Consider the following 10,251-nt stretch of genomic DNA (forward strand, 5'->3'; position numbering starts at 1 on the left):
TCTGTGCAGAGTGGAGCCCCGTGCTCCCGCCTCGTCTGTGTGGAGTGGAGTCCCGTGCTCCTGCCTCGTCTGTGCGGAGTGGAGTTCCGTGCTCCCGCCTGGTCTGTGCAGAGTGGAGCCCTGGGGCTGGGTAACCAGTTGCTGCAGTGTGAATTCTGCTCTCTCGAGTTTTCAGTGGCTGAGTTTTTAGAAATAGAGCCCCAGGCCTCTTATTTCCTGGCATGCCTCTGTGTGAGGCACCCCAACCTTTCAGTTAGTAGTCAAGAATGTTAACCATTTTCAGCACCAGGGATAGCGTTCTTTAAATATTATAAAAGCAAGTTATCACACAAATCCTGCCTAATGTACACTCCTGAGGGGCATCAGGCAGAAGCCCATATGCAAACCTATAAACTGTCTGCAGCAAGATGTAGGACAGGGACATTAAAGAGGGGAACCTGGGAAAAGATGTAGCCACACATCAGTTTCTGCCTCTGTGTGGCTTCCATGTGAAGACATGGAAACACGGACGGCTTCGGGAGCCCTCTGCCCTGTGTGCCTGCTTGCCCTGCAAACACTGGGCTACCTTCCACACTGCCTCCCAGGCTGCCCTCCGCCACAACCAGGAAAGAGATGTTGATTTGGAATCATCCCATCAGTAAAGCTACAGGGGGATCAAAAGCATTGCGGGCATTACGTGTGGATTAGAAGGAGCTGTATCCCTTCATCCACAGAGGGGATATCTGATCCTTGTATTTAGGCAAAACCCTGGGGAGGCAGGAGCAGACGCATGCCACCGGTGCATCTCGGCCTCTCCTCGGGCAGGCCGGCTGTCTCAGGTGTGTGTCGTGTCTCCTGATGAGGAGCAACCCCGTGTCCTAGTGATGCTCACCACAGGGCAGCACCTGCTGAGACAGCCTGCCTGTCCGTATGGTGGGATCCACCCACCCACCCACCTTCTGCTTCCCTCTTGACTCCATAAAGACCAACCTGTGCCCGGCAGCAGCGTTCCGTTCGCCTCCGCCAAGGGACTCAGAAGGCCAGCCATGGGGTAGCCTCCCTGGGACACCACTCACAGGCTGTTGTGCCCAGAAATGACAGGCTAGCTCCCCAGAATGCCAGCCTCACCACCGAAAGTCAGTATTTATAGCAACTTAATAGTTACATAACCTGTTCATCCCTGAGGAGCCTCTGAGTTCATTGTTAGGAAAAAGAGGATTTTCAGATCTAACCCCTCAGGGATGCTTCTGTAAGTGTGAGTCTACCCAGGGGCCCCTCAGACTCAAAGCCTGGCAATCTTTCTGAAAAAACAGCCATTGAAAACCATATGGCGCCCTGATAGACAGCGTGGGCGTCTACGCCTGCCAAGCTCTGAAGGGATGATGCACCATCCACCTCAGAGAGACCATCCCAGTGACAGCACCAGGTCCCCATGAGTCTGAGTGGACTGAACCCTTGAATGAGCACTGCAGCAGGTAGGGGACTTGGTTTAAGGGGCAGGCTGTGAGGACAAATGCCATGTCACAGACAGCAGTGTAGAAAGGGCCAGTGCTGGGTCTCAGGTGACTGTTCGGGAACCACGTGCTCCTGATGCTGACCCTCCTGGGACTCAGACCTGGCCCTGAGGCAGGCCTTTCAGATGCCTCCTGCTCTGCCTCAGACCTGGCCCTGAGGCGGGCCTTTCAGATGCCTCCTGAGCTCAGAAAGCACTGTGTGTGTTGTTTGTACTTGATGAGGCGTTTATCTTTTCAGTCAGGGCTCTCTAGGTGGAACTCAGGAGTCATGTTGTGCTCTGAGGTGAGCGCTGGACTGCTAGCCACAAGGCCGGCAGTTCAAGCCCACCAGCTGCTCCACAGGAGAAAGATGAGGCTTTCTATGCCTATAAAGATTTACAGCCTCAGAAACTCTATCCTGGGTCACTGTGATTTGGAACCACTGTAAGGAGTTGGATGGGTATAAGGTTGGTGGAGGGCCTCCAAGCCATTGTGTGATCCAGTGTTCCCCAAAGACTGAAGGTCCATGTGTGGTCAAGAGCAGACACCCCTTTATGCCCACGGGCGTCTGCTCTATGCATCCTCAGCCCTGAGTGGTACAAAACTAACCCAGAGGTTCATGGTTCTGACCCACCCAGTGTATCACAGAGGAAAGGTCTGCCAACCTGCTTCTGTAAAGATTACAGCCGAGAAAGCCCCAGCAGCGGCTCTGTGGAGTGCACGGGTCACCATGAGCTGCAGTCTAGTTCACAGCCATGGGTGGGCGGGTGGGTTAGTTGGTTTTTATACTCAAGGGGGCTTCAAAAAGTGCATGGAGGATTTCCATAGACTTTTAATTCCATTTTTCCAGAAACTCTTTGATGCCGCCTTTATGTATGCTTAGTAAGGTCTCAACGTAAATGTACTTGAGTAAGTAACTAAATGAAACTAATCAACCACGAAAACCCTTGGAGCGTAGCCGGGAATGTCTTCAGTGTTCTGGACTGGATTGTTCAAGTCCTGACTCCCTCACCTATGGACTGGCTTTGTTTGGAAACAGGATCTTTGACTGCGCTGTCCTCATCCAGTACGACTGAAGTCCTCACAAAAGGAGAGACAGACGGGAGTTAGGCTGTACCTGCAAGCCAGGAAGACATAGGGCCTCCAGAAGAGGCAAGAAAGGGCCCTCCCCCAGGGAACCCTGCCGACTCCCTGGATGGGGACCCTGGCCTCCTGAGTTCCTGTTGTTTAAAGCCACATGCTCTGTGGTACTGTGTCCCATTGCCTGAGCAGTGAGACACCAGAAGGTAGCTTGGTCCCTGCCCAGGGCAGCTCAGAGTGAGGTGATTCATTAGCATTAGGCCCTCTAGCACTGTGGAGTCTCTACATCCCGACTGAGGGCAGGCCTCACCAGCTGCGTGGTAAAAGCACTTTGCTGAAGGGACATCAGGCCTTTAGTTGTCTCTGGACTTGTCTACTCCCACCCGTATCTGCTAATTCAGGGACAAGAAAGGGGTGCTCTGCGGAGGGCCCAGGGAACCAGTGTTTTCCACTGGAGGTGTTGGGTCTGTGGCCTGGAGACCAGGAGGGGAATGTGTTCTGCCAGCTTGCCTGGCCCGGTAGCACCTCCTCACTGCACTCACCAAATCCCTTCTGAGATGAGAGTGGATTGTGGATTAGGGCTGTAGTTACCGGTGTCCCCACACAGCCCCGCAGAGAGCGCCCCATAGACCTGGGGTTTGGTCCTCAGCTCCCGGTTCCTGACTTCAGCATGTCTGAAGCTATTCGAGAGAACCAGGGACCATCTCTGAGCAAGCGGAGAACGTTGTGCTCCCCCAGCCTCCTCAGGGAAGGATTGGAAGACTCAGGTTGTGGCTTTAGGGGACCACAGACATCTAGGAGTAAATGGGTTGTTGTTCCATCCATTGGACCCAAAGCTCAAAGGTCCTGTACCCTCCTGTAGAGAAAAGGGCTCTAACTTCAATGTACCAAATTTAGAAGGAAGTGTGGGCTCAAGATGAGTTAGAGGGTTTTTTTCAGGGTGTTTGAGTTTTAATTGTTAAATGCAGAATGTGACTTAATCACCCTACATTTCATTCACTTGACAGCTCTTGTTTAAAAGGAGGGAACACGTGTGTCCTGAGGTGCCAGCTGGTCCTGCCCAGGTATCCCCTCCGCAGGTGTCTCAGACACTGCCTGAGAGGACACAGCGCCATCTTGTGGACTCTTCTTGCTCCTGAGATCAGGCTGATGGGAAACACCCTTGAATGAACTTTGAAGAATGGCATTTCAAAGAAACGTCTGGGTGCATTCAAGTGAGATGGTTCCCTCAGGGAGCCAGTCACACTAATTATTGTTTTGATGCCCCAAAATTAATAACCCAAATAAATTAAGACCGGCCAGAAAGATATTTCAAGAACTATGTTATGGCAGGAAAGGACTTGTTTGCCATCTCTTCCTGAGGAAATGCTTTTTTAAATGCTACCAGGTGGCAGGAGTGTTTATGAAAACACAAAACCACAGGTTCAGGGTGGAGGTGGCCTAGGCTAGCAGGCTTGGCTTCCCTGGGTTGCCTTAACCAGTATCTGGTTGCTGTTGAGTGGATTCTGGCTCATGGAACTCCTGAGCTCCACCAGCTTATCAGTGGCTGCATTTTGGGGCTAGATCACCAGGCCTTAATTCGGAGGCATGGCTGGGTAGACATGAACAGCCAGCCTTTCTGTAGTTGCTGAGCACGTAACCATTTGTGCCACCTAGGGCCTCAGGGGACCTTCACAGGCCATCCCTCCTCGGTGGGGATGTGTTTTGAGTGGTTAGTGGGACAGGGTTTGGGATGATTGCACAGAAGGGCTCATTGAAATTACGCTTCCGGCTCACTAGGGGGCGGTATTGTGTCGTCCACAAGCCAGGCGCCTTCTGGGGAACTGTTCATTTCTTGTTGAAAGTGAAATTGAAACCACAGTGATTCACCGAAGGCAGCACCAAATCTTGGGGAGATTCTTAGGGGGAATCCCTTTCTGAGCCTTCATCTGTTTTATTTTGTTTTAACCAGGAAGAGAGGGACATGTGGTGCGAGGACCCTCCCCAGGCTGTGATCTACTGTTTGCACATGGTTTCCTGTGTTCAACTGGAAACCCTGATAAAGGCAGTGACGAAGGTCTCTGTGCTGAACGGCTTTAGACCTTTCCTTTGAGCTGGCATGAGGCCCCGCCAGTTGATGCTTGTCTTTGGACCACTGGGTTTGTGACATCTGCCTAGTTGGCTCAGCAACCCCTTTTCCATTACTTCAGAGCCCTTGTAAGCAGGTTGCTACTTTCCATGACTGAGGCGTGTGGCTGTGAGGTGAAACAGGTTTCCACAAAGCTTCCCAACTCAGAGACTAGGAAGAAAGTCCTGGTGATCTACTTCAAGAGCATTCTGTCTGACCCGCTGCAGAGTGTGTATGTGTGTCCGTCATCACACGTCCTATAATGGCATTCTGTGTGGTAACACTGGTTGTTGGTGGTGATAGCCAGTGAGTTGGTTCCGCACTAGAACTGCCAACCCATCGGGGTTCCCAAGGCTGTTATCTTGGCAGCCGCAGACCCCCAGATCTTTCCTGGTACCTTGCTCCCGGAGAGGCTGCACTGGGGACCAGGCAGTCTGGGACAACCTCAGGGAATGGCATAGGCTCGTGGCGAGTTCACTTCTTCATCCCTACTGCCCAGGTCCCAGTGGGGAGCAAGGGTCCACTCCTTTCCAGCTGTGCCCCCTGACACCTCCGACTGGGGCAGGGACCCTCGTGAGCATGGAGAGACTGCATACAGAAGAAAGCGTCTCATTAGTAATTCCTAATGAATTCATAATGGCGGAGTGACGCAGTAGCTATTAACAGTGGCCTCAAACATGGCAGTGATTGTGACGATGGGGCACAAGGTCACTTCCAGTCACTGAAACAACAACACGAGTTGTCAGTCGTATCTTGGCCATACTGAGTTAAATAAAATGCATTTCATAAGTACTGGACCGTGAACCACAAGGTTGCTGGTTCAAGCCTACCAGCCATTCTGCACGAGAAGGCTTTTTGTTCCCACAAAGATTTACTACCTCAGCAACCCTCTACGGTGAGCCTGAACCAACTCGACAGCACTCAGCATTCATTTCAGTAATGACTGACGTACATGGCCTTCAGGGACATTTGAGAAGCTCTGAAGTCAGGGTTCTCAGCTAGGATGAGTCCATCTGCTTCAGTCTCTGCACACACGTGGTTACTTCTTTCACTAGTCCCTTCGTTTTCTGCAGCCTGTCCGAGTTTCCCCTGATTTATCAAAGGAATGCATCAAATCACTGAGAGGTGATTTCAGTCAAGGCCGTGTGAGCCTGTTAAAATTTAGATGTGGTCCCAACATGTGAATGCTGGAAAGTTTCCCCCATGTACCAAACACCTAAGGACACAAGGCACACCTGTCAGTGCCAGGTGTGGTGAGGCTGCTGGTTTCTGTGGTGGAGAGGACATGCAACTGGGACCTTTGTGTGTTACATACGGCAGAACCAAGTGTCTTCATGCTCTTTGCTCTGTGTGAGCCCCTCTCTTGACCAGACGGGGTCCTTGTCTAGCTGTTGTTACACGTAGGATTTTCATTGACTAATTTTCAGAACTTGATCGCCAGGTCCTTCTTCCTAGTGTGCCCTAGTCTGGAAGCTTCACTGAAGCCTGCCCACCATGGGTCACCCTGCTGGTACTTAAAACTCTGGTGCCATGGTGACACACAAGCCAGCAGAGTAGGACAGACAGAGAGAGGGGCCAGTTGTGCTGGACTTGCAGTTCCCTTCCACTTACATCCATGTGGGTGGTGTCGGATCGGAGAGGCCTGAGGATGGCTGGGGGCCCAGGGGCAGGAATGACACTTCCACTGTCTCTCTTTGCATTTTCAAAACCACTTCTGTCAGAACCATTTTCATCAAATGAAGGAAATCCCCAAAGCAGTTTTCTCAGCGTATAGGAGCTCAGAAATGTAGGTTAGACTTTGCATGGCATCCTAATGGAATGTAAAATGCTTGTGGTTTTGCAAGCACAGCTCTGTAAGCAGATTCTTTCCTGGGTGTCTTGTCTGTGAATTTTTGTTTAAGCTACCACATCTTAGGAGGTGTTTTTCCCCTGTGAATGTAATAAGCAATTGTTTACCCATTTGCTTGGCTCGTAAGTGTAGATGGAGAAAGGCATTAGGCTTGAGGGACTTTGGACCAATCCTGATTAAAAGAAAACCAAGGTAACATGTAAGAAGATGCGAAAGTCGCTGTCCGACATTGTATTTGGAGGCTAGCCATTCACGGCTCTTCCAAAGGCGGCTGCTATACTTCCTCCAGCTAGCTGCGCCCACTTTTGGGCAATGAAGACCTTGAATGAATGGTCAGCATCAGTTGATGTTTATTGCTGCAGGGACGCTTGTTCTGAGAGCCCTTGCTGAGCTTGCTGGGCTTTTAAAGCCCACGTGGGGGGCGTGGAGAGCTGGAGCCTCCTCAGCACTGTGTGTGCAGGAAGACGGTTTGCCCAGAGCTGATGAGGGCTGAGCTGAGCGTCAACTGGTGTTCCAGCCAGGACCTGCTGCGTCTCCTCAGCACAAGTTGTTTTTGTAAACAGTGCAGTGTATCCCAGCCAGAAACCACAAAGGTGCTGGACCGAAAGGCGGTTCCCCATTGCTGTCAGGGCCTTCCTACTTCCCGGTGCCAAACAGATGATGTCGTTTGAGAACAGCAGTGTGTGTGTGTGTGCGTGCGTGTGTGTGCGTGCGTGCGTGCTACTGCTGCTTAAGTACCTCTTTCAGTTATGTTTATGAAATGTCTAATCCAGGCCACAAGGAGCCCTGGTGCCACAGTGGTTAAGTGCTCAGCTGCTAACCCAAAAGTTAGTGATGTGCACCCACCAGACAGTCTGCTTCTGTGTAAATTTACAGCCGTTTAAGCCAGTGGCCCAGTTCTCCTCTGCCCTGCTGGGTCCTTGGGAGGCAGAATGGACTGAATAGCACATAAGACCGTGGTTCCCAAGTTTTCCAAGCAAACTGAGGTCCAGCCGGCGCCGAGTGGTGTCAGAGTGGGCTTTCTTCAAAAGACATCCAGACACGTGCAGAGGGGTCCTAACCTTGAACTGCGCTCTCCTTTCTGCCTGGTTCTGATCCTATAACTGAATTTTATTGGTAAAAACAAAAGTCCAGCCCAGTGAAGCACACAAAACAAAGGCTAACTAAAACCGAAGTGGTGAAGCACCAGTATTGGGCAATTTGTCTCACCAAGTAACCAAAGCTTCTTAGGGGAATTTGGGGTGTTTTTGCTCAACTCATTTGAAAGTAAACAAATCCATGAACTTTCTGAGTGTTTGGACTTTTGCCTAAAGCAAAGCTAAAGCAAATGGGTCCTTAAAAGGGCCTTCTGCTCAGCTTCCAGGGGAAATCAGAGGGAGGCGGGCTAAGGGGCTGGGCAGGACTGAGGGGCTGCCTGCTGCCCTGCCCACTCCATGATGGGGCGTCCCATCCCTCCACCGCCTCCACGTGCTGGGTGGAGGTTTCCCAAGTCTTTCCCTTTCTCAGTTGATTGTAGGTCCCCTGCCCACCCTATGTGATCTAGGGCCACCCCTCCGACCTTCCAACATGGGGGACCTTCCATTCCACCGCTGCTGTTTGGTCTCCACCTCTGGGCCCGGACACTGCCACCAAGCAACCATGTCCCAGTACTGTAACCCTGGGCAGCCATTGAAAAGGTGCACAGGAGTGTGGACCAACAGGAGACTGTTCCCATATTCACGATGAGGAAGCAGGTTGCAAAACAACATGACTGTTTCTGTCAGTTACCAAGGGAAGGCAGACTGGGAGGACACCCAGTGCTGGCCATGTTCTTTCCAGATGTGACATTAACCTCTGTCTCCACTGCTGTGCTATATAGAGACCATCCTCCGGGTCCTGTTGGCAGTTTAGGCGAGCTCAGGATGAGCTGCAACGTGAAAACTTTGGAGGTCACTGCCCGTGGAGCTCCAAGATTTCTGGGGGCTCTGGGAGAAGCGATGGACTCCCGGGTGATCCCAGAAGGGAAATGGCGAGAGGACAGAGCCCCTGGACAGATGCGGGCAGGCAGGGGTCCCATTCACCCCAGAGAAACATCTGACCTGTGGGCTCAGTAGATCAACTACATGGACTTACCCTCAGTCCCAATTAAAGGATTGGTCAAAGAGAAAGTGGATTTAGGCAAACCACCTGCTGACTGCCACCATCTCTGGCTCTTTACCTGCGCTAACCTCAGGAGGACAAGACTCCTGCCACCTCGCCAAGGTCCTCCTCCTCCTCTCGTCGGGGCCCCAAAATGTCAACTGTTTGTCTTTGCTAAATCACCCTGCCTCGTATGTGCAGTCTGCTGTGTGCCCCTCTGGTGACTCCCCCATTAAAGCCGGCTTTTCCCCTTCTTTTCCAGTCCCCCGAAGCCGACCGTGTTCATCTCCGGCGTGATCGCGCGGGTAAGAGCCCATCCACCCTCGGATAGGGTCTGAAGTGGAGGAGCTGGGTTGGCGCCTGTTTCATCAAACTCAAGAGCCCGCGGGCAAGCCCCCTGCTTCCACTGTTCCCACCCCTTAGACTCTAGGATTCACACCTTCATCTAACGTGGGCAGGTGACCAGCATTTCCAGGGACCTCTTGCCCTCACCTTCTCTTCTCTCAGATCTAACCCAGGGGTCAGCAAACCGTGGCCCATGTGTTTGGATATGACCTGTGTCCTAAGAATGTGCCAACATTTTTTAATGTTGTTGTTGTTGTTGTTGTTATAATATGTCACATTTGCTGTGTAAACCTTTGAGGAAAACGTTTGCTGAGCTTTTGAGTTTTGGCTTCTCTTCATCTCCAAAGAATGTTCTGGGGGCACAGTATTTAAGCACTTGACTGCTAGCTCACAGGTCAGTAGTTCCAACCCACCAACTGCTCCTCGGGAGAGAGGACTTGATGGCAGTCTGCTTCCACGAAGAGGACAGACTTGTCAAGTCTGTCCCTAGGGCCACTCAGTCAGAACTGACTTGACAGTGGATACAGAGAAGAAAAGAGTGCCCATCTCTATAGATACAGGTGCTATGCAGACTCTTCATTAAGTTTAACCAAGACTGAACATGGAGCCCTGGTAAAGTCATGGGTTACGGCTTGGAATGCTAACCATATGGTTGGCGGTTCTAATCTACCAGCTGCTCCAAGGGAGAAAGATAAGACTTTCTGCTCCCCTGGAGATTTACAGCCTCGGAAACCCTATACCGGGTTGCTCTGAGTTGGAACCGACTCCACGGTACACAACCACAGCAGAGCAAAGACAAACACGGACCACCAGGTGAGGGAGATCCTAGACACCATGATGAGAGTCAGAGCTGTCTCCTGTGCTGATGCTTTAGGGGCACAGAGGACAAAGGTGGCCGCTCCTCCCACAGCCCTGACTGATGGCAGGCAGCATACACGCCAGGCTTCTGGAAACGACCAGGGGACCACTGCAGACAGGAACCCTTACGGTCTCGGTCTCTGCAGTTATGGCGTCTTAACTAGGAGGCCACTAAGGGGTGTGTCCAGGAATGCTCCCTGGAAGTGACCCCAACCCGCTGTTACAGTTTCTAACTCGGGCAGCTCAGCTGTCAGAGGTGTAGGAGGTACTCCAGGGAATCTGGTGTCGGGGTCTGACCTCGACATAGTTGTGTTGTTCACGAGTGTTTGGTTCACGAGGAGGGGAGATCCAGCGGCGATAGGGATAGCGAAAGAATACACAGACAAACAGAAGGAGGGAGACAATGAGGCACCCCAAAGCCA

At 51.8% G+C, this 10,251-nt stretch overlaps 1 protein-coding gene across 1 annotated transcript in view; it reads left to right on the forward strand.

Moving 5' to 3' along the window:
* Positions 1-10,251, forward strand: part of DAP (death-associated protein) — a 58,422-nt gene that overhangs the window by 43,081 nt on the left and 5,090 nt on the right. The window contains exon 3 of the mRNA XM_006876163.1: positions 8,889-8,931. Within this exon, the coding sequence (XP_006876225.1) occupies positions 8,889-8,931 (43 nt within the window). The remainder of the gene's footprint in view (positions 1-8,888; positions 8,932-10,251) is intronic.

Source organism: Chrysochloris asiatica, unplaced genomic scaffold, assembly GCF_000296735.1.
Source record: "Chrysochloris asiatica unplaced genomic scaffold, ChrAsi1.0 scaffold00358, whole genome shotgun sequence".
Classification (NCBI taxonomy): Eukaryota; Metazoa; Chordata; class Mammalia; order Afrosoricida; family Chrysochloridae; genus Chrysochloris; species Chrysochloris asiatica.